Raw genomic sequence first — 23,498 nt, 5'->3', positions numbered from 1 at the left:
CCTCCGCGGGTCCTGGTAGCCGTCGGAGGAAGTCCCAAGGAGCTGCCTTGCCCGCTAGTGTCCTGTCCCGTTGGGCGTGTGAGGAAGCGCGGACTCAGTCGCCTTCTCCAAACGAGACTCCTAGGCACAGCCCGGAGAGGCCGGGATGGTGGTGCCTGGTAAGCTGCTTGGGGCTTGGACTAGATCATTGGGGGACTAGGAGCCAGAGAAGCCTTTCCCTTCCCCAGCACCAGCCCTGAAGTCATCAGGGCCTGTTAGTCCAGCACTTAACAGACCTGCCCACATCCATTAGAGAGCTCTGTCCCTGGGAGGCCAGAACTTCTTGGGAAATATACCTTGCACCCAACCCCTGCCCCATCTAGCATAGATTAGGGTTCAGTCAACACTTCTAGATTAATGGAATCTCCTTTTTCACTCTTCAGCTTCTGTTTCCCAGCATCACAGGGAGGGGCAGAGTCCTAATGCTCGGATAAATAATTAAATTGTTCAACAATTTCCAAGAGCAAGGTGCTAGGCAGTGCCTAAACCTGGTTCTGCATATTGGAAGTGACCACAATGTATTTTTTCACCGTCCTCTCCTACATTCCTGAGATCATCCAGAAAGTGCCCAGAGCTAGAGGATTCTAACTGTTAGAAAATGGGAGCCAAGGAGTAAGCGCTGGGTTCCACTCTCCCCACTCTGTGGCCGCAGCAGCAGCCCCCTTGTTCCCCCACGATCCCAACCCAGGCCAGGCTGCTTATGGCACCCTATCTCTCTGACCACAGACGCAGGCTGTGCCAGTCCAAGTTCTTCACCGAACTTTTTGAACTTGAAATTGGGAGATAAAACCAGAACCTTTGTGGCAGAAATCTGTGAGTTGTGAGGCCTGAGCTTGTCCTGTGTCCCTGCCAGTTGACAGGGAGGAAGAAGCAGGCTGACAGTGTGGAAGCTGGCGAGTGCAGAGTCCGGCTGGCTTTCAGGGCTTGCTGCAAGTGTTCCTGAGGCTCAGCTTTGTCCTGACCTTCCTGCAGGTTGGCATTTCAAACTTGCCTTGGAATGTATATGCAAAAAAATTTCTCCCTTTGCTCAAGCTACTTCAAATTGGGCTTCTGTCAGTAGAATCTGAGTATCCTGACCAGTACTGAAGCGTTTCCTCCTAGTGACCCCAAATCTGTCTCTGCTCTGATGCCTCTCTTCATTCTCCTTCTTGGCTCTGGAGCTTCATGTTTCACATCTCTTCAGTCATTTGCAGAGTAGTCCTTCAAATATTTGAAAACCCACTTGAAGTTCTGGTTCATTTGTTTGAATCATGTGAACACGTATATGTCAGGTTAGGTCACACCATCTCTGCCTTCAATAAGTTACAGAATAATGGGGAGACAATGCAGGGTGAAACACAAAACCTGTAACTTGGAATAGGGCAGCATGAAAGTGTAGACAAAAGAATTGTGAGTTTTGCCTAGGGATTTGGTTAGGACAGTTTTACAAGGAAGGAAGTAAAACTTAAGATTTTTTTTTTTTTTTGAGACATAATTACCTTCTGTCACCCTGGCTAGAGTGCAGTGGTGTCATCAAAGCTCACTACAATTTCAAACTCCTGGTCTCAAGTGATTCTCATACTTCAACCTCCCAAGTACAAACACGTGGCTAATTATTTCATTTTTAGTATAGATCAGGTCTCACTCTTGCTCAGGCTGGTCTTGAACGCCTGTGCTCAAAGGATCCTCCTGCCTCGGCCTCCCAGAGTGCTAGGATTATAGGCAGAAGCTACTGTACCCAGTCTTAAGAAGGATTTTGAAAATTACATAGGTTCTCACCAAGCAGACTGTTAGGAATGGGGAATAAGGGGGACAGAATAATCCAGATACAAGGAACAGTATGTATAGAGGTTAAAATGCATGTCACCCAAGTGTAAACAAGATGGGCGAGCAGAGCCTAAAGGCCTTGCCTAATGCCCTAGGTAAGCTGGACTTCCCTTCTAGGCCATTTCTCATGTGACAATGGATATAGTGCCACTAGTTACTCTAGTGACCCTCCAACTTACTGATTTCCTTTTGAAAATGTGGCCCCTGAAGAGTTCAGATCATAGGAACCCACAAGTAGATTAACACCTCTTGAGGGTTAACCCGCAGATTAACTTCATTGACTCCTGAGCCTGTGAGATTTCAACATAAACTATTGTTCATCTAAATTTTTCCCGCTCCTACTTGTGAAGTCCTTTTTATCCTAAGTGCAAAATCTAACCTGGTTTTGTGTTTTGTTTTTAGTTAAAATCTCGTCTTCTTGTTCCCACACTCCCTTTCTTTCTCATCTAGATTTCTTTTTAATTCTGCCTGTTACCCACTATATCATAGATATATATTATAATGTAACTATAATATATAGTTACCCTGTATATTAATCTATAGGATAATTTACCCTTCCAAGCTTCTTGCTATCTGCAGATCTGATAAGCAAGACTTTCTCTGTCTTCAGACAAGTTCATGATGACAGGAGCAGAGCTGATGAAGGAGAGTCAAGGCACTCAGCAACGGAGAAGTCAATAACGTCTTTCCTCTCTCTAGCAAGAGAAAGTAGAGGACATAGAAGTGGTGTTGTCTGACAAGGACTGGACTAAGAGTCAAGAGACTAACCCTAATTTTCACTGAGCAGCTCTGTGACCTTGGGCAAGTGGCTTACCATCTCTGAGCTTTAGCTTTCTCCTTTGTAAAAAGGGAGTTGGGCATCCCACTTCTGACTCTGAATGTCATCACTGTGCATCAGCAGGCATTTATTAACCACCAACTACCGCGTGCCAGGCACTATGCCAGGCACCAAGGGCATAGAAATGAATAAGTCATCCTTGTCTTCACTCAGGAACTTCTCAAGCCTGAAGACAGAAAAATCAAGACCAATTTTTCATAAATCCTCTGACAGAAGTTTATATGTGGTGTTGAAAGCACAGAGGAGCACAGGCCCCAGGTCTGTGTCAGGAATAGGGTAGTACAAGGAAGTCAGTATATTCCACTAAATAGGAGTACTGATGAAATGCTGTAGGAATTTGTTATTGCTGCCAGGAGCCCTTCTCTTGGTTGTTTTGAACTTCCTGGAGCCCCAGAGTAAACTGGATGTTTATGGTAGAAAAACCTTGGGCTACTGTTAATTAACTACTTAGCATAACAGGGGATGCTGCTCCCTGTCAGAATATGGTGGTGTCTCCCAGGACACTCAGTCTCAACTTATGTTAGTCCCTCTCAATAAGGTCTGGATGAGCTTGAACATGCCTTTTATTTTGACTTAGTTCCATCTCTTGTCCAACCTGCTCAACTTTCTCTCTTCCAAAGCTAACAATGCTTTGAAGCATTGGCCACAGTATACGTTACCCCATACTTAACCCCAATATTTTATTAGCTATTAGGACACCAGAACTTATTAAAAACAATGGCCACCACACATTGAGTGCCACCCCAGTCCCCAGCCATCATCCAGGACAGCTAGTATCTTGGCAGCATGTCCACTAGCCTTGTCCCTTCAAAGACCTTCACTCGCATGTCCCTTTAGCAACTAATCGAATGCCTACCACTTAAATCTCATCACCAGGAATTTCTTCACTATCCTGCCATCTACCTCCCAAACCTACTGTCAGCTTTGGGGCAACTCTAGACTTCAACTCATCCCAGCTCTACAGTCTTGAGCTCCTCCCTGGCTGGCTTACCGGCCCCCCAACATGGATATGGACACAAAGTGGACAATAACTTCAACTTCAGGGATCTTATTTCACTTGCCCTTGACTGTCTACTCAGTTTACCTTGCTGGCTTCTAACTGGAATTTGCTTGTGGGTTTTGTGCTTCAGGGAGGGCCATTTCTGGTCTCTAGCCTGAGTCCAGTTTTAGGCAGTGTGCAATTCTTTTATATTCTCCTGAGCTGACCTTTTCCTTTTCCTATGGCCAACTGTTCCAAACAAGATTATAACCTCCTCTTTGCCTTCCTCACCTGCAATGGTCAACTGTTCCTTTAAAATACAGGGAAACAAAGTGAGACCATCAGGCAAGGACAGACTGTCTGTGTCATCCCTGTGCTACACCAACCTCTGCTCTTTTCCTATATTTTGTTCCTTATAAAACCCAACCTTCTGGCCTTCTCAGAGCCCTGCTCTAGTATCTCTCTATCCTCCCTGCCTGGCTGCCTTCCCTACAACCTGTGAAGATGATCAAATGTTTGGCTTCTCCCTTCCACTTCCCTTCACTACTAAACTTCTCAAGAGCCTGGGGGAACCAGTCGCAGTATTAAGCAGTACTAGGTTACCAGAACTGCATTGAAAATTATAAACATTGGCCTCCTGAACAAGGCAGAAGTAACTGAATGAGTAGACCTGAAACAAAATGGCAGAGCCAGGCCCTGAGGGTGAACATGGAGCTCTGAGGGGCCTGAGTTGGCCCCCTGGGGGAGGAGCATGTAGCCCCAGCTGTGTGGCAGCAGGAAAAAGGGGGCTGGGTCAACCAGGCTCACAGAAAGGGCCATCATCAAATCCCTTGCCACCTCTGTCCACCTCCCTGCCATTCCAGGGCCTCCAGGATGTCTGGGCACTCCTGTTGGAGATGCTTCAGCCTGAACATCTCCAGGGAGTGGGAAAACATCTCTCCTAGGGGCAGCCCATTTCATCTTTTGGGGCAGGGGGTTATTCTGAGTCAAATTCTGTTTTGGGGCCACAGAGAAGTCTAGACTCCTTTTTGATATCATAGCTCTGCAAAAGTATAAAAATATTATAAAAAATATTTTTGAGCTTTTTTTTTAGACAGAGTCTTGCTCTGTTGCTGAAGTGCAGGGGTGTGATCATAGCTCACTGTAACCTCAAACTCTTGGGCTAAAGTGATTCTCCTCCTCAGCCTCCTGAGTAGCTGGGACTATAGGTACTCACCTGGATAATTTTTTTATTTTTCATAGAGACAGGATCTCATTGTTGCCCAGGCTGGTCTTAAACTCCTGACCTCAAGAGATCCTCCCACCTTGGCCTCCTGAAGTGCTAGTATTGCAGGTATGAGCCCCCACAACTGGCCTGAAACATCCCTTTCCTTGATGAAACATCAAATTCCTTCACTAAGAGCATCACAATCCAGGGTGTTCCTCTCTGGATGTGTCCATATTGCCAACATATTGCCATACCTCAAGGTATACTGTTCCATGAACAGTTGCCATTTACACGTGAGCTTTTTAGGGCAGGGTGTAGTACAACTTTTATCAACTTTATTCTTGTCAATAGACTTTCCAGGTCTTATTGCGCTTTTTGGCACCCACAGACGTAGGTGGCCTTTTCCACAGCTGGTGCACAGCACTGGGGTCAGTAAGAACTTCCTTATGAAGCATCATCAGCCTCCACTTCAGTCCTCAAAGCTCCCCAGACCTTTGGCCCATTTCAATGTGAATCATTAATAGCATGGTGATCAGAGACTTGCCCATTCACTCCAGGTTTTTCCTGTTTCTCCCTCTCTTGGTTCTTCTCATTTGGAAGTAGGTCTTAGCTCAAAGCTCAATAAAGCCCAAATCTCTGCTGGCTTTGCCCTTGCATGGGGACCTGCTACCTCATGCTGCAGGCTGCCTTTTGCACTAGCCATTCTGCACACTCTTTACTGCTCATCTGATTCTGAGAGGTGACACAGCTCCCCAGTCAGGTGAGCCTCTGTTAAGATGGGGACACTCAGCTGCTGCCACTCTGGGATGAGCTGGTGTCTCCAGCATGTCCCTACAGGGATTGGAGGTGTGGCCACAGCTGTGCTTGGGTAAGTGGACACTAATTAAAGGATTACTGGCAACAAGAAGCCACTTGGATTTATTTGATGGAAGGAGAATTTGAGACTCAAGGATAGAGCTGTCCCAGCCAGGTATTACCCCCAATCCATCTGCTCTGATTCCATGCAGGACTGCCAGAAAAAATCTAGGCATGTTCCAGAATAAAATAATCACCAAAGAGTGAGTCTATGGTCAGGGGAAAGCATTTAGCTGGTTAGGCCTAGAAACAAATCCACCTCTTCAGTTGGAAAGACCCCTTCCAGCATAAGCCTTTCCTGGTATTGCAAGGTGAATCAGGCTTTTCCCCCTTTCAAGTCTTTTTCTAAGTAATGCTTTGCATTCCAGCCTCTTTTCCTTAACAACTCCTAGCAACTGCTGCTGCAATTACTGCTCACCCAAGGGGTGCCACTGACAAATCAAGCCACTACCTCTCTTTTTGTGCCCAACAGCACCACTTACATCACTGTCTTAAAAGTTCAGCGCAGTTTCCAGGTTCTAAATCCTCCTGCCTGCTTCTCTATGACTTCCTATCCCTTTCCCCACTCCCCACTCAACCCCTGCTTCCCATAATCTCCTTTTCCTCATGATTTCCTTTAAAATCATATCCAAAGCTCACCTCAGAACCAGTATAAGGAAGGAATGCAAAGTGTCCTCTGTAGGCAAAGAGTTTCTTAGAAGGCAGCACCTGTCTCTTCCTTGGGTATCAAAAATACTCAGCCCATTATGTACAATGGATCTTAGGGGAAAATTCCAAGCAAACTGATCTATGGACCAGAAAACTCCAGAGGGGGCGGCGCCTGTGGCTCAGTCGGTAGGGCACCGGCCCCATATACCGAGGGTGGCGGGTTCAAACCCAGCCCCGGCCAAACTGCAACCAAAAAATAGCCGGGCGTTGTGGCAGGCGCCTGTAGTCCCAGCTACTCGGGAGGCTGAGGCAAGAGAATCGCTTAAGCCCAGGAGTTGGAGGTTGCTGTGAGCTGGGTGAGGCCACAGCACTCTACCGAGGGCCATAAAGTGAGACTCTGTCTCTACAAAAAAAAAAAAAAAGAAAACTCCAGAGGAAAATAGGATTATGTTCTGTGCCCGAGGTGTAATTGAAAAGGGAGGCCTAGGAACACTGGAGCTTCCAGTTTAATAACTGCTGGACCAAAGGGGAGCTTAATCACCCTCTTCAAACGTCAAAAGCGTAATCTCCTGTACCCATCTTCACAGAGAATGAAGGCAAAGGCTATGGGATAGAATTTTAGGAGCAAAACCTACTAGGTCTGGATCAGCACTGTCTGTATGAGCCCTTGTACCCCAGAGAGCAGCAGACCCATCACTTGAGCACACACTATGCTTGGGTTCTCAGAATCAATTGACCTGAATGGCTTTATTGTGTCTTTTTTTGTCTCATTTTCCATATGGTCAGTGATATATTTATTGATTTTTTAGTATTCATGCACTAAGCATTCAAGTCTGCAAATGCTAAAAATATTATTAAAAATATGAGCATTTTAAAAGGCCAATGAACTAGCTCAGGAATTCATCTGGACTTAGGTCCCTAATGAAAAGATGCCCAGATGACAAAGGATTTGAAGATGCTTGGGAATTACCAAGTAGACAGAATTCAAATTTCAAAAGGTTTGACAATCTGAAAAAAAATAGGTACTCATAAAAGCTAGAATTCTTAAAAAAGCATAAAATCTGATGAAGAATTGAAATACTAATAAATGCAGATAAAAGTGATAATGCCTTGATGGGGGAGTGCTGAGTGGGATTTTTTATGTGTCTGTATATATCTAGGCCAAAAGTAAATAAATAAAACAAAAGAGGAAATATGAGTTCTTGTCTTTGGGAAGATCATCCCAATTTTGACATGGACAGGGATGAGAAGATAAAAATCTAGCCCGGCTGAAGATTGCCAGAGATATAAACCAAACCTCTCATTTGACAGAGAACTGAGGCCAGAAAGACCAAAGGTCGGTTACAGAGCCTGGAACCTGTAGCTTCTAGTTTCTAGCCACTGGCTTTCCTCCAGTCTATCACTCTGCCAGTTACTCAAGAAAAAACAGGGGTAAACTCCTAAGGAAATAATTCTGTAGAAGCAAAAAACTATATGCCTAGCACTCTTCATTGCATTGATGAAGTAGGAAATTTAAATGTTAAAGACGAAATGATTGATTTTGTTAATTTGGCATGATAATTGAAAATGATGGGCTGGGTGCTATGGCTCATGTCAGTGATCCCAGCACTTTGGAAGGCCAGCAGTTTGTGAGACCAGCCTGGGAAACACAGCAAGACCCTGTCTCTACAAAAAAAATTGTAAAAGTAGCCAGGTGTCATGGTGCACATGTATGGTCCTAGCTACCTGGAAAGCTGAGGCAGAAGGATCCCTCAGCTTAAGCCCAGGAGTTCAAGGCTATGGTGAGCTATATTGCACCACTACACTCTAGCCTGGGAGATAGAGTGAGACTCTGTCTCAAGAAAGAAAGGAGGGAAAGAAGGGAAAGGAGGAAAAGAAGGAAGGAAAGGAAGAAAGATAAATGAAAAAAGGAGGGCGGGAGGGAGGAAGGAAGGAAGGAAAAGAAAGACTTAAAGGCTATGTAGAAACACAAAAAATATCCAGGACAAATTACATGAAAAGGTAGAGTACAAAATCAGAGACAGTGTTTGTCATGCCTGAGTGTGAATCCCAGCTCCACCCCTCACCAGCTCCGTGGCTTTAAGGAAACCCCTCAACCATTCTGAACGTCAATTCTACTATCTCCAAAAGAATAATGGTATCTATCTTACGTGATAATTATGAGGCTAAATAGGAGAATGAATGTGAGCCTGGCTGCCATATAGAAACATTCTGTGTTAACCACTATTATGTAATTATACCATAAATTCCACTATGAATATACTGAACAAGAATTGGAAAGTGATGTGCAAAAATGAAAACAACTGCAATGGTAGGAGAATGAGATTATAAATATGTGTTTTAATTTTCTCTAATAATGTTATATCATTTTCCTATAAGAAAAAATTATTTAATTATGAACAACAGGATTTTGGTCTCCTTTTCCTCCAGGGGCCCAAGGCTTCCTGTACCCAGTTCCTAAGGCTGCTGTGGCATCTGTTGGTGCAGAAAGTCAACAGCATCCTGAACCTCTTGAAAAAGAATTGAGATGGTCCTGTCTTGATCAGACCAGACACTGACAGAACCTTATAGCTATCAGCTGAGTCAGATTCATCCGTCCACGCATCCATCCATCCACTCACTCACATGCTTTCTGAACCACTATTGTGTGCTAGGAAGTGTGCTGGGAGCTTTTAAAGAATTACTCTGACTCAGGATATGAATTTGGAACAATCTCCAAAATACCATATAAGTGAAAAAAGCAAGCTTCAGAACACTGTGTATAGAATACTACCATTTGTATTAAAAATAGATATATAAATATACATATTTATAAACTTGTAAATGCATAGAATTGCTCTGAAAGGATACACAAGGTACAGAGAACAGTGATTAACTCTGGAGAAGGGCCTGGGGGTGACCTCCATGGGGAAGCTCATGGTTTACTGTACACCTTTTTGTATTGTGGAATGACTTAACATGTATATGTATTAATTTTTCAAAACAAAAAAAAAATAAAAGAAACTGCCTGGTCAATATACAGTGATGAATGGGGCAGAGGTTTCTCAGTTTGAGGGATGGCAAAGTATTGAACTTGCTGGGCTATAGTTATTAAGTTTTTAAAAACCAAACTGTTCACAAAAGTTAAGGAGAAAGTTCTACAATAATTAGCTGCTAGTAATTCGGCATACCATTTTATAGAGACAAAGCAGTTGGAAAGTAAATACTAGTCATTTGTGAAGCCTTGGAGGGTATTACATTGTGTTCCTAAAAGGGCAGGGTCCATCTGTCTGACTTGATCAGTGCAGCGCTCACTGCAGCACTGGCTACAGCAAACATTTTCTGATGGTGACAAATGATAGCACAACCATTAAAAAGAATCTTGAAAAAGAAAATATCAGAAGATTTTGGACTCTGAGGGAACCATGTGAGGTTAGGCAACCTTTTCTAGATGATCTTGAAAAAATGATGTTCTTCGAATGGCAAGGTAAGTCCTAATGAGAACGAAGGATCACAGAGACACTGCAAATGTTTCGGAATGTCACAAGTGATGCACCGAGCCCTCGTTGGGGTGACAAGGCATAAACAAACTCTAAAGAGGACCTGGCACTTGGTGGAGACCCTCAGCTACCTGGGAAGGAGGGAAGCAAACACCTGGGTGAGGCAAACCAGCAATGAGCTGGCAGCCAGTCAGAGTCAGAACCACCATGGTCACTGTGGGGGCACTGTGGGCATAGGCTTGATGCAGCACTGCCACTGCAGGTGGCCTAGAATGTCATTTTACCTCTCTGAGCCTCAGTTTTCTTCTCTGTAATGGAGAATAACTATGAGACCTTTGTGAAGATTAAATGAGAGAATAATCAGAAAATGTTTAGCAAGAGACTGGGTATATGAGCAGGGCTTTAAGTGCTATTATCGTCACTATTACTAGATAACAGGTACCCTGGGCCAATTCATAACCGATATTTAGCATCAAAGTCAACAGTAAATAAGGTATGTTCTACCTTCCATGTCCTTGGTTCAGAAAAGAATACCCCACATTCATATAGTGTTTTATAAATTAGAAAAAGATTTCACATTTATGATCTCACAAAAGCCTGTAAAGCAAGCTGGATGGGCATTACTAACTCTATGTTGAAGGGGAGGAGCCAGTGAGGTTGGGGAATTAGAGATCTCTTGAAGGGCAGGACCCAGGCCAGGAACAGCTTTCCCAGTGGGTAGCTCAGCATTCTTCCCTCACCTTGCTTCCTGGAAGGGAGTATCAGAATGGGCCCACATACCTACAACTCCACCCTCTCTGCCTTGGCCATTCATTTCAAACCCTTCTATTAGTCTCCTCTAGAATCTATTCTTGAGAATGGACCCAGAGTGCAGGGCTGGCTCACTACAATTAGAATTAGGAAAAGAGACAACTGCTAAGTTGGGGCTAGCTCTGGCTTTGCTGGCAGACGAAAACAGGCCCAGCTTGCCCTCACTGCCATCTGGGGACACAGGAGGTAGTGGCCTTGCCAGGAACAGCAATCATTAAAAGGGTACTGACAGCCAGAGTCTCTCCAAAACTGAGGCAAAGACTAACCTTTTCCACCGCCATTAGCATTTCCACCAAAAACTTGGCATTTGATAAAGAAAATATTTTTTTTTCAATTGTGAAAAGGTCAGACATACTTATCTGACTTAATAATTTATAATTGATATTTAATGACTCCCTGGAAAGATCACTTCTAAGAACCTAGCCAGCACCACAGCCCTGTGACACTGGGTTGGATATCAGAGACACCACCCGCTCCTTGTGCTGAAGCAGCCCTACCTCTGCTGTCTGTGGTCAGACAGCCAGACTCCCAAGTCTAATTCCCATTCTGCTACATCTGAGTTGCCCATGGCAGTGGCAATACCAATGTCTCTTGAATACTGAAAGAAAATTACAGAATTCTTCCTTTCCACTCCTTTAACCTCCTCTTACAAGTAAGGGGTCTCTCAGGTTGAGAATCCATCTGTAGGAAAGATGGAGGTGCCCAGAAAATTCCATTAGGCTCTAAAGCCAACACCACTAGTGCAGAGGAGACCTTGTTGGTAATGACTTTTGACTGGCAGTGAGCCCCCCTCCACCCCCATTGCCCCTTCAGAAAGTTTCTAGAGAACTAGAAACATGGGGCTCTTGGCTTCTTAAATGTAAGCAGCCAAATCTAGAGAAGCCCTCCCTTGCACAGGAGAAAGCACTGTGCTCCCTCAGGGATGGAACAAACCAGGGAAGTCTGGGCAAGACCCTCAGGTGGAACAGGGTGAGGCCAGGCTCACTTGAAGAGGAATACAAGAGCCTACCTGCATGGTAAGAAGGTTTTTATTTGAAATATAGTCTGAGCAACACGAATGTAGCCAAAGAAGGAGGGGCTGGCCCGCGTGGGGCAGCACCCTCTCTAGTGGCACAGGGGTGAGAGCACAAGTGTTCAGTGTCTGTGTGCCCCACATCCCCTGTCAGGAAGGCAGGACAGCAGAGCAGAGCCCACCACGCTCCTTCCGACAGGGCCTAGCTCCCGCGCCTGCCTGGCTGTGCGGCACCTCCTGCTCTATCCAGGTAAAAACAGAGGTGTGCTGCCGAAGTTTCTCCCACCCACAGAGACATGGTAGCCATGTGACAATTAGTTCACATGACTATTTGGGGGAAAAGAATCAGAGAAAACAAGGAGGCGGAGCAAAGTGATTAAGGGCCTTGCCAAGCCAGGCTAGGCAGAGCTCTCCCAGAGGGACTGTGCCAGCACCCTCCTTCCCCTCTGTCTCAGACTCTGGAGGCAGGAAGGAGAGCTGGTGTCTCAGGAAAACATAACTCTGAGGAGTCCCCTGGCTGAAGGCAGCAAGCAGGAAGCTCCCCAAAGAGCACAGCCACTGAGGGGCTTCAAGCCAAGTCAACAGTACTGGGGTTGGGCCATGTTAGCAGCCTAGGGTTAGAGGACACAGATCAGAGTTGGGGTACCGAGAAGCAGCACAAAGCCATAAATAACAGAAGCAAATTCAGAGCTGTGAGGTCCAGGTGACCTCACATTCCTGGGTCTGGGGTACTGAGCATAGGCAGCTCAGGGCACTGAGCTATTCCAGGGCACAGCCAGCCACACCCACACCCAGGCACAGCCTTTTATTTCCCACGGGGTGCACAGCAGGTGGAGGATGCCATGGCACCACCCTGACCACACATACTGCAAAGCCTCTGGTCACACCTGAGGGGACAGTGCATGGCTGTCCTGGTCCTGGGATGCGTGTGGTTGACTCTGAGTATCTTGGGCACCATCCTCCTCAGGGGCCGGGCCCAGTGACCTCCTTGCCTCTGGGTCGGTCAGCAAAGGCTCGCCACTGCACTCTTCTAGTCCGTTCTCTCTAATCTCCATGGACACATCCTCCCCAGAGCCCTCCTCAGGCTCTGCAGCCTCTGCTGCCACCTCCGCTGCTGCTGCCTCTTCCTCCTCCTGTTCTCTCACCTTGTGGACGATGAAGAGGTGGCGGCTGAGGGAGCTGGCAGAGGTATAACACAAGCCACAGAGCAGGCACTGGGCTGTGGAGCTGTCCACCTGGTGCTGAGGTATGTGGCTCTGAAACTCAAGCCCCGAATCTGTGGCAAAACTACATTTTGCACACTGGAAAAGGGACTTGTGCCTTTTGGTGGAAGAGACAGTTGCGCCACTGCCGGTGCCTGAAGCGTCCCCCACACCACTGACTGGTCTTTTCAAATGGTTCACCTGAAAGGAGAGACAGCATGAGCAGAGTCCAAGCTGAGCTCAGGACACGAGCCCCTGGACATGATCACAAGCCCAAAGACTCAAAAAAGGCACCACCGAAGCCAGGGTCACCCTAGCCCTGAACACTGGTTAGGTTTGGTTTGTTTAGTTTTTTATTTGTGTTGTAATATTATGCATATGGCACAATACTCCAAGGACATAGGAACAGTATGGAGAAAATTAAGTCCCTTCCACCCCACTGCCCAGGCCTGTGCGCCAAAGAACACATTACTAGATATTATGATGCCTGAAAGAGAGAGCCTATGTGTGCTCCAAAAAAAACCCCCAAAACACCACTGTCTTTTACAAAATGATAGCACGACATGCATACCTTTCTTCACTCTGCTTTTTCTACCTAATATACATTAGAGATGTCTCTGTGGGAGCACATGCAGGACTCCGTTCTTGTAACAGTGGCACATGGACCAGCTATGGGGATGACAGGCCTGCAGATGGTTAGTTGGGTTTGTCTCTGTTACTGCACACGGCACTGCAGCAACTCACTTGACAGAACTCTTTATGTGCAAGGCCAAAGATCTCTAACAGATCAATCCTGGATCAAAATTGCTAGATCAAAGGGTCTATACATTTTGGGGACAGAGGAGAACATGAATTTTACTAGTGGAAGAAGGATACAAAAAAAAAAATCAATTGATACTCTACCTACTGGTATGAGAGGACCTTTGCCACCCAGTGGCACTGTCTGAATAGCCAAGAAAGTTTCAAAAGTTTCATCCTGCCTTGAACTCCAGGATGCTCTCAGAGCTTCCCAGATGTACCTGACCCCTCTGTGGAGTATCCCCGCAACCCTGGCACAGGAAGAGCACTAGTGGGCAGGAGAAACCAGGCTGCCCCAGAAGTTCATCACAAATAGGAAGAGGGCATGAAACAGGGATAAAGGCAAGGGGCCTGACCATAGGTTCTGGGCATGGTTCTCCCCACACTAGTGGGAGGGTGGGGAGGCAAGTCAGTCCAGCATCATTATTCTCAGCTGACAAGGCAACCCTGCCTGGCCCTGCCTCCCAGGACTGTGGTGAGGTGGGAACAGGATGGTGTATGCAAAAATGCCCCAAAGTCCACAGACAGCAGCATACAACTAAGGTAGGGGTCACAGTGACAGGGAAGCAACAGTAATAACAGGCTGACAGGCTGCCTTATGGGTCTCTATCCCTGTCCTCTACTTTTGTCCAGCCCCCAGATGAGTCACATCAGACTACAGAGCGGCCCACAGTGAGGGAAGCTGCCAGTCTGATTGCTGCAGGACCAAAACTGCAAATGGGGCCCATGCAGCTTTCCGGATGCCTGTCTAGTTGCAGGCCTCATTGGGCTGGCAGCTTCCGTGGGCAAGGCCATACTCACCTGAGGGGAATGTCCTCGTGGAGATCTGACTTTGGATGACTGGCTCAAATCAGGGTTTCTGATGCCATGCATAAGGCTGATGTGGCTCTCCAGGAGCGAGGGCCGAGGAAAGCTGGGGCTGTCCTCGGAGCAGTACCTGCAGAAGTACCATGGAGAGGCCACATCAGACCCCAGGCTACAACTCCCCCAGTATCCCTCACAAGAGGGCAAAGGAGAGTCTGGAGTGAGCAGACAGCTATGTCTTTGGGCTAGCTGGTGCTGGTGTTCCCTGAGATATCCAGCTGACAGGCAGACTCAAGGCAGACAACTCAGAACAGAGCGCTTGCACTCTCGCCACCTGCCCTCAGCCACGTCTCACCCTACACACCCTGATGTCACTGCCCAGAGGTTCAAGTGCTAGGCTAGTGGTCAATGTGAAAGGGCCAGGTTATGTCCCAAGGCATGGGAGATGGGCTTCCAGTCCCATCACGCTCGCTCCTCTTAAGCCTCTGGGCCCTTCACAGCGGACTGGCTGTGCAGCCCCACTAGAGAATGAGCTGGGCAGGGCAGGTTCTGGAAGCTACTTTCTGACCTACCCCTGATTTCTGACTTACCCACAGTGTTTCTCCAGTTAAAAACTCACTTGTCTCTTGCCTGAGACCCCTGTTAGGGACCTAACAGAGAAAACAGCTCATCCCCACTAGAGAATGAGCTGGGCAGGGCAGATTCTGGAAGCTACTTTCTGACCCACCCCTGATTTCTGACTTACCCACAGTGTTTCTCCAGTTAAAAACTCACTTGTCTCTTGCCTGAGACTGTTAGGGACCTAACAGAGAAAAGCCCCAATGGGACCAAGGCCACAGTCTCTTGATCCCCAAGCCTCGCTCACTCCCATCTTGAGCCTCACCCACACGTGTAGACCTTCTTCACTGCATCGTGGCTATTGCGGATGTGTTTGCGCAGGCTGCTAGGGGTATGGAAGGACTGCTCACACTGCCGACACGGGTAGCGCTTCAGCGTCTGAGGGAGGTAAACACAGGAGAGGTCAGAACTGTGAGGCAGCTCTGGGTGCATCATTCTTCCCAGACACCATGGGCAGAAAGGAGGCTGCCCTCAAAGGCCTCAAGATCTGTGGCACTGAAGTACCAGGAACTCTCAGTGGGGTCTGACCCACAGAGCAGAAGTCCAGAGAACCTGGCACTGTGCTGTGTCCTTGTGCTGCACCTACCCGACCGTGGCTCTTCTTCATGTGGGACACGTAGCTTTCCCGATCAGGAACCCACTCCTGGCACTCCTGGCAGGACCAACCAGTGCTCCTTAGCCGAGGCCTTGCTTCTGCCCTACGATGCACTTCAGACCTGCTCCACCGGCCAGAGGGCAAGGAGCTGCTCCGAGCAGCCATGCTGGCGGCAGGGGGTTCAGCAGAAATTCGAGAGCTAGGGCAGCTTGAGGACGTGTCTACTGAAGACTGGAGGCTTGACAGCTCATCCACGTTCCGGGGAACACCATGGGTGCTCTGGGGATGAGGAGAGCAATTACTGACTGGGCAAGGGGAAAGATGCACAAAGTCAGACCCCCGACCTGAGGCCCACACCCTCCTCCCCAGCCTTCTCCCCCAGAACATCCCACCTTGACATGCTGCATCAACTCCGGCTTCTGCACAAACAAGAGTGGGCACTCAGGGCACTTAAAGACGCCCACCTGCGTCTTGCTGACATTCTGGTAAAAATGCTGTTGAATGTGCCTCTTCTTGTTGAAGACCATTTCACAGGAGCACTTATAAATGAGCCTGACAAGACAAACCCCAGGGCATGAGGTGGCCGAGGCTCTGCAGGAAGACCACATGGCCCCTCCACCCTGTCTCTGCTCTCTCTGTACCAGAGTCAGCTGTAAGGAAGCCCCACCCTGAGCCAGTGCCTCAGGATGTCCTTAGCAGGCTCCGGGCATCTCTCCCACCAGCCCCAGCTTCCCAATCCATCCCTACACCACCCCATAAAGCACTGGGCCACTTCCCCCTGCCTCACAGCGTCTGCTGGCCCTGGAACCAGACTCACTGGGAGGGTCTGTAGGGCTGGGTTGGATGGTGGTTGGCACTGTGGTCCGCGGTGCTGCTGGCAGTCTTGAAGGCCATGGGACAGAATGCACATTTGTGGAAAACCTGGCAGTGTCGCTCCTGGATGTGGCTTTTCAGCAAGGCCAAGGTCAGGTGGACGACACCACAGTGGATACACCTAGACAGCAGAGTTGGGGCAGTATCAGTGAGGCAGAGAAAAGTTGGACCTATAGGAAGTAGTGGAAGAGGAGCAAAGGAAGGAGGAGCAGAGCTGCCCAGGGACCCTCCTCCTCCTCAGTCACTTAGTCCTCCATCCTCAACCTGTCCATCCTGAAAGCTTGAGCCTGCCTGCTGCCTTCTGCACAATGCAGCCACACAGGGCCCCCAGGCCCAAGGCCGTGCCTAGTAAAGAAGAGAGAAACTCTAGCCCTCCTTGCATGGGCCAGAGGATACTCTTCTGCAAACCAAACCCACTTAACCTAAGTTGGTGGGAGTAAAAAGGAAGACTGTCAGTGATGGCATGAACAGTACCAATTTAAGAGTGATACAACCATTGAAGTCCAGTTAGAATTTCACAAGAAATTCTGAAGGCAAGAGCCTGTGCCTTCCCACGGGCTGCTAGTGAGTAATCAAGGATGGCCACCTAACAAAACAGTCAGGAAATGCTACACTCTCCATAACTGCTACATTAAAACAAGCTTGGAGCCCAGGAAGAAATACTCTAGAACAGTGCTAACCATCGGAACTTGCTGTGATGATGGAAATGTTCTATAGCTCGCTCCACTGTCCATGAGGCTAAATTTAAATTAATAAAATTAAATTAAAATTTCAGTTCTTTAGTTGCACTGGCTGCATTTCAAGTACTCAACAATACACATGGTTGGTACTATTCTGGATGGTGCAGCTCTGAACCCAGCTAATCTTTGTCATTTTGTAGGGATGGGTCTCACTGTGTTGCTCAGGCTGGTCTTGAACTCCTGAACTCCAGTGATCCTCCCACCTTGGCTCCCAAAGTGCTGGGATTATAGGCCTAAGCCACCGTGCCTAGCCAGGAACTTCCTTTTTATGAGTGAAAGATACTCAATTGTGTAGATAGCACTGGTTTTGTTTATCCATTCATTAGCTGATGGACACTCGGGTTGTTTCCATCTTTTGGTGGAAAAAGAATCCACATATTTCTAAATTCATCCCAGTGGCTAAATATACCTGATATGTGTAAATAATCTCCTATAGTGGCTCCATTTGTACCATTTGACCAAAATTCTACAGTAACAATATAAAACCATATGCTCTTTTCAAATGCCACTGAAAAATCCATTCTATGTATCCAGTAGACATTCTTTGTGAATGTTATGAACATAAAGGGGACCAAAACATGTGCAAAGTGGCCTCAGTGAGGCAGTGAATCCAGGGGGACTTATGAAGTGATGAACAAGTGTGAGGAACAGAACTCCAACCACATGATACAACTCAACCACAGTTTTTAAGAGAAAAATCACAAAATTTTGGGGGGGGGGGGCAGCACCCGTAGCTCAGTGAGTAGGGCGCTGGCTACATATACTAAAGCTGGTGGGTTCAAACCTGGCCCGGGCCAGCTAAAACAATGACAACTGCAATAAAAAAAATAGCCAGACATTGTGGTGGGTGCCTGTACTCCCGTCTACCTGGGAGGCTGAGGCAAGAGAATTGCTTAAGCCCAAGAGTTTGAGGTTGCTGTGAGCTGTGATGCTACGGCACTCTACCAAGGGTGACATAGTGAGACTCTATCTCAAAAAAAAATTAAAATAGTCTGAACTTGCTTCCCTGTGATATCAATGGCCACTCACCAAATTATCAAAGTAAGTTATAAGATTCTAAAATACATACATAAAGTGAATATATACATTCTACATAAAATACACACAAATAAAGCTGGGTGTGGTGGCTCACGCCTATAATCCTAGCACTCTGGGAGGCCAAGGTGGGCAAACTGCTTGAGGGCAGGAGCTTGAGACCAGCCTGAGCAAGAGTGAGACCTCGTCTCTAAAAATAAACCGGGTGTTGTGGCAGGTACCTGTAGTCCCAGTTACTTGGGATACTGAGGCAACAGGACCACTTGACCCCAAGAGTTTGAGGTTTTTCATGGGTGAGCTATGATGTCATGGCATTCCACCAAGGGTGACAAAGTGAGACTCTGTCTCAAAAAAAATAAAAATAAAAATAAATAGATAGATAGATATACACACACATATATATTATATACATTAAAAAGTATGGGCTTGGCTCAGTGCCCATAGCTCAATGAGTAGGGCGGCAGCCATATACACCTAGGCTGGCGGATTGAGCCCAGCTTGGGCCTGCTGAACAACAATGACAACTACAACCAAAAAATAGCTGGGCATTATGGTGGGTGCCTGTAGTCTCAGCTACTTGGGAGGCTGAGGCAAGAGAATCGCTTAAACCCAAGAGCTTGAGGTTGCTGTGTGCCACAGCACTTTACGAAGGGCAACATAGTGAGACTGTCTCAAAAAAAGTATGGGCTTTTGGCTGAGCATGGTGGCTCACGAGGCACTTGAGCTCAGGCGTTCAAGCCCACATTTTGGCTACTGTGAATAATGCTGCTGATGAATGTGCATGTACAAGTTATTATGTAAACATATGTTTTCAGGTTTTTGGGTGTCTACCTAGGGTGGAATAGCTGTGTCAAATAGTAATTCTGTGTTTAACTTTTTGAGGAACTGTCAGACTGTTTTCCAAAGTGATTACAACATTTTTATATTCCTTCCAGCATATATGAAAGTTTTTGTCTGCATCCTTGCCAACATTTGTGATTGTCTAACTTTTTGATTGTAACCATCCTTGTGGATATGAAGTGGTATCCTGATAGCCATTTGTGTATCTTCTTTGGAGAAATGTTTATTCAAATCCTTTGCCCATGTCATCATCTTGCTGAGTTTTAAGAACTCTTTATACATTCTGAATGCAAGTTCCCTCTCAAAGCAAGACCCTGTTCTATTAAAAAATATACCCAAAACTGGAAAACAAATATATAATTTTATAAATATTTTCTTCCATTCTGTGGGTGCTAATGTTTTTTAGTAAATTCTAAAAATCTATGTTCCATTTTATTGAGCTCTACTACAGTTCTATGATATTATTTTATGTTTTGTATTATTTTTTGCTTTTTCTTGAAGTATAAAATTTCTCCTCTTCCCCCTTTTTTTGAGATAAGAGTCTAGCTCTGTCACCCTGGATAGAGTAGTGTGGCATCATCATAGCTCACAGCAACCTCAAACTCCTGGGCTCAACAAATTCTCCTCCCTCAGCCTCCCAACTAGCTAGGATTACAGGCACACGAGACATGTCTGGCTAATTTTTCTATTTTTTGTAGAGAGACAGTCTGACTCTTGCTGGTCTCAAACTCCTGACCTCAAGCAATGTTAGGTTGGCATGAAGAAAGGTCGTATGTTTCTCTGACACTGAAAAAAGGAAAGTCTGTACTAAATTTGGTCAAAATTAACTTTCAAAAGTGAAAATGGTAAAGTAGGAACTCCAAATTGTAGTGAACCAATAAAGGAGACTAATTGTAAATGTTAAAGATCAACAAACTCTGAAGGGAGCTCATTCTCCCCACTTTTTCCTGAAAATGACTTCTTATTCATGTTTGAAATGATAGAAGGATTCTATTTAAAATAAAAAATTTCTTGGTTTTACTATGAAGTTGATCATTTTTTCCATTTGCAGGTTTTGCCTATTTCTCACAAACTGACAAAAACTAACAAAAATGAAGAAATTTTAGAATCCTTTGAGTTTGGCATCTTATAGACCCATTTGTTAAAAACTGAGAAAAGGCTCGGCGCCTGTAGCTCAGGCGCCAGCCACATACACAGGAGCTGGTGGGTTCAAATCCAGCCAGGGCCTACCAAACAACAGTGACAACTACAACCAAAAAATAGCTGGGTGTTGTAGCGGGCACATGTAGTACTTGGGAGGCTGAGGCAAGAGAATCACTTAAGCCCAAGAGTTTGAGGTTGCTATGGGCTGTGACACCACAGCACTCTACTGAGGGCAACATAATGAGGTTCTGTATCAAAAAATAAATAAATAAATAAAATAAAAACTGAGAAAACTTCAAAGTACTACAATTAATAAAGTTATTATTAAAACAGTAATTTAAATTTAATATGCCAAACATAACTTTGTAAATTTTATATCCTTTTTAAAAGTGAATGTTATATATATTCTCATACTACCAAAACCTTCCCCCTTCAAGCTTATTTTTTGTTTTGTTTTTATAAAACTAAACTTTATAGTAAAACTTTTATTCTCTAATAAGTAGTCATTTTTATTCTATCAAATACTCATATTTTTATGAGGTGAAAGCTATTTTTTTTAAAGTTTTTAAAACACTTTATTCTTCTCCCCTTTGCCTTTCCTGTCCTCTGCAAAATAAACATGTCTAACCACATACCAACTGATGCCTCTGTCCTGTTAGCCTGGAACCCCAGTCTCTGAAGACCCAAACCATCAGAAAGGAGTTCTGGGGAAAGTCACTGGGCAATACCGGACAGTGAGCCAGGCAGCACCCACCTGTAGCCCACCTTGCGGGCATAGTGCAGGCAATTCTCCTTCACATGAGTCTGGAAGTAGGCAGAGCGACAGAGGACCCCACACTCCGGGCAGCAGTAGGGGGACTTGTGTGCATGAATCCGCTGATGGGCACAGAAACTGCATTGGTTGGGCAGCAGCATCTGGCACACCTGGCAGGTCTAGGAGAGAACACCAAAAGAGCAGATGACACAGGTGCCACCAGGCAGTGGGTCTCCATGCAGCACTGTCTGGCTTCCCAGGACGTGGGTCAGAACAGCCCCCTTCCTCAACCAACCACTCATTCTTCTAACTTTCCTAGGACACTTCTGACATGCTAGACATTGTTAAAAGTGTTGATACTGGCCAGGTGTGGTGGCTCATGCCTGTAATCCAAGTAGTACTCTGGGAGGCCGAGGAAGGTAGATTGCCGGAGCTCAGGGGTTCAAGACCAGCCTAAGCCAGAGTGAGACACTGTCTCTAAAAAAATAGCTGGGCACTGTGGCAGGCACCTGTAGTCCCAGCTACTCGAGAGGCTGAGGCAAGAGGATCACTTAAGCCCAAGAGTTTGAGGTTGCTGCGAGCTAAGACATCACAGCACTGTACCGAGGGTGACAGAGTGAAACAGACTCAGAAAAAAACAAAAAAAAAGACCATCCTTGTGTACAGCAGTGGGTTTGAAGAGAAATGAAACAAGATAGCCACAAGCTGTTAATTGATAAGAAGGGTTCATTACACCATTCTTTCCACTTCCATATGTGTTTGAAATATTCCATAAAATATTTTTGTTTTAAGTGTCTACTCGGGTGCAGAACAGCACAGGCAGCCTGCCACCTTTTGTGTAAGAGAGGGGGATGAGTTCTCTCTCTCTCTCACACACACACACACATTTGCTAATAAATTAAAAAATAAACAGAAATGTTAACCTATGGGGGGGCAGTACATTGAGGTCTATAGAGACAGCGCCGGGGCAAGTGAGAGCCGGATGGGCACTGGGCAACTCTGTGCCTCGCTGAGGAAAAAATACCTAAACATGGGAAAAGGAGATCCTAAGAAGCTGAGAAGCAAAATGTCATCATATGCATTCTTTGTGCAAACTTGTCGGGAGGAGCACAAGAAGAAGCACCCAGATGCTTCAGTCAACTTCTTAGAGTTTTCTAAGAAGTGCTCAGAGAGGTGGAAGACCATGTCTGCTAAAGAGAAAGGAAAATTTGAAGATACGGCAAAGGCGGACAAGGCCTGTTATGAAAGAGAAATGAAAACCTATATCCCTCCTAAAGGGGAAACAAAAGAGAAGTTCAAGGATCCCAATGCACCAAAGAGGCCTCCTTCGGCCTTCTTTTTGTTCTGTTCTGAGTATTGCCCCAAAATCAAAGGAGAACATCTCGGCCTATCCATTGGTGATGTTGCAAAGAAGCTGGGAGAGATGTGGAATTACACTGCTGCGGAGGACAAGCACCCTGATGAAAAGAAGTCTGCAAAGCTGAAGGAAAAATATGAAAAGGATATTGCTGCATACGAAGCTAAAGGAAAGCCTGGATGCAGCGAAAAAGGGAGTCGTCAAGGCTGAAAAAACAAGAAAAAGAAGGAAGAGTAGGAAGATGAAGATGAAGATGAAGATGAAAATGATAATGAATAAGTTGGTTCTAGCACAGTTTTTTTTCTTGTCTATAACACATTTAACCCCCCTGTACACAACTCCTTTTAAAGAAAAAAATTAAAATGTAGGGCTGTGTAAGATTTGTCTTTAAATTGTACAGTGTCTTTTTTTGTATAGTTAACACACTACCGAATGTGTCTTTAGATAGCCCTGTCCTGGTGGTATTTTCAACAGCCACTAACCTTGCCTGGTACAGTCTGGGGATTGTAAATTGGTATGGAAATTTAAAGCAGGTTCTTGTTGGTGCACAGCACAAATTAGTTATATATGGGGATGGTAGTTTTTCATCTTTAGTTGTCTCTGATGCAGCTTATACGAAATAATTGTTGTTCTGTTAACAGAATACCACTCTGCAATTGCAAAAAAAAGTTACAGCTGTTTTGTTGACATTCTGAATGCTTCTAAGTAAATACAATTTTTTTAAATTAATTAATGTTTTTTTTTTTGAGACAGAGCCTCAAGCTGTCACCCTGGGTAGAGTGCTGTGGCATCACAGCTCACAGCAACCTCCAACTCCTGGCTGGGCTCAAGCGATTCTCCTGCCTCCGCCTCCCAAGTAGCTGGGACCACAGGTGCCCATCACAAGGTCTGGCTATTTTTTGGTTGCAGCTGTCATTGTTCTGGGCCCAGGCTGGACTCAGGTGATGTAGCTGGCGCCTTAGCTGCTTGAACCACAGGTGCAGAGCCAATTTTTTTTTATTGAAAAAAAAAAAGAAAAAAGAAATGTTAACTATGGGGAAGGAGGGAACAGGGTGACAGGGACAGA

At 45.9% G+C, this 23,498-nt stretch overlaps 2 protein-coding genes and 1 long non-coding RNA gene across 8 annotated transcripts in view; 2 read left to right on the top strand and 1 right to left on the bottom strand.

The window, feature by feature from the left end:
• Nucleotides 1-27: 27 nt before the first annotated feature.
• Nucleotides 28-9,371, top strand: LOC128587350 (uncharacterized). Its single transcript, XR_008380575.1, has 3 exons — nucleotides 28-158; nucleotides 766-1,011; nucleotides 8,803-9,371. It is a non-coding gene; the product is annotated as an uncharacterized LOC128587350 (long non-coding RNA).
• A 3,092-nt stretch (nucleotides 9,372-12,463) lies between these two features.
• ZNF592 (zinc finger protein 592) overlaps nucleotides 12,464-23,498 on the bottom strand; it is a 58,601-nt gene continuing 47,566 nt past the window's right edge. For all 6 annotated transcript variants that reach the window (XM_053593387.1, XM_053593390.1, XM_053593385.1 and 3 more), the window contains 7 exons: nucleotides 21,076-21,254; nucleotides 16,508-16,684; nucleotides 16,083-16,242; nucleotides 15,682-15,969; nucleotides 15,361-15,473; nucleotides 14,475-14,610; nucleotides 12,464-13,076 (listed from right to left, as the gene is read on the bottom strand). In XM_053593387.1, the coding sequence (XP_053449362.1) occupies nucleotides 12,555-13,076; nucleotides 14,475-14,610; nucleotides 15,361-15,473; nucleotides 15,682-15,969; nucleotides 16,083-16,242; nucleotides 16,508-16,684; nucleotides 21,076-21,254 (1,575 nt within the window). In that variant the 3' untranslated portion in view covers nucleotides 12,464-12,554. The remainder of the gene's footprint in view (nucleotides 13,077-14,474; nucleotides 14,611-15,360; nucleotides 15,474-15,681; nucleotides 15,970-16,082; nucleotides 16,243-16,507; nucleotides 16,685-21,075; nucleotides 21,255-23,498) is intronic.
• On the top strand, nucleotides 22,106-23,020 carry LOC128587349 (high mobility group protein B1-like). The gene has a single exon (XM_053593393.1). It carries the CDS (start codon nucleotides 22,106-22,108, stop codon nucleotides 22,640-22,642), a length of 537 nt encoding a protein of 178 aa, XP_053449368.1. The 3' UTR covers nucleotides 22,643-23,020.

This window comes from Nycticebus coucang, chromosome 6 (assembly GCF_027406575.1).
Source record: "Nycticebus coucang isolate mNycCou1 chromosome 6, mNycCou1.pri, whole genome shotgun sequence".
NCBI lineage: Eukaryota > Metazoa > Chordata > Mammalia > Primates > Lorisidae > Nycticebus > Nycticebus coucang.
This window is presented reverse-complemented; position numbering and strand designations above follow the sequence as displayed.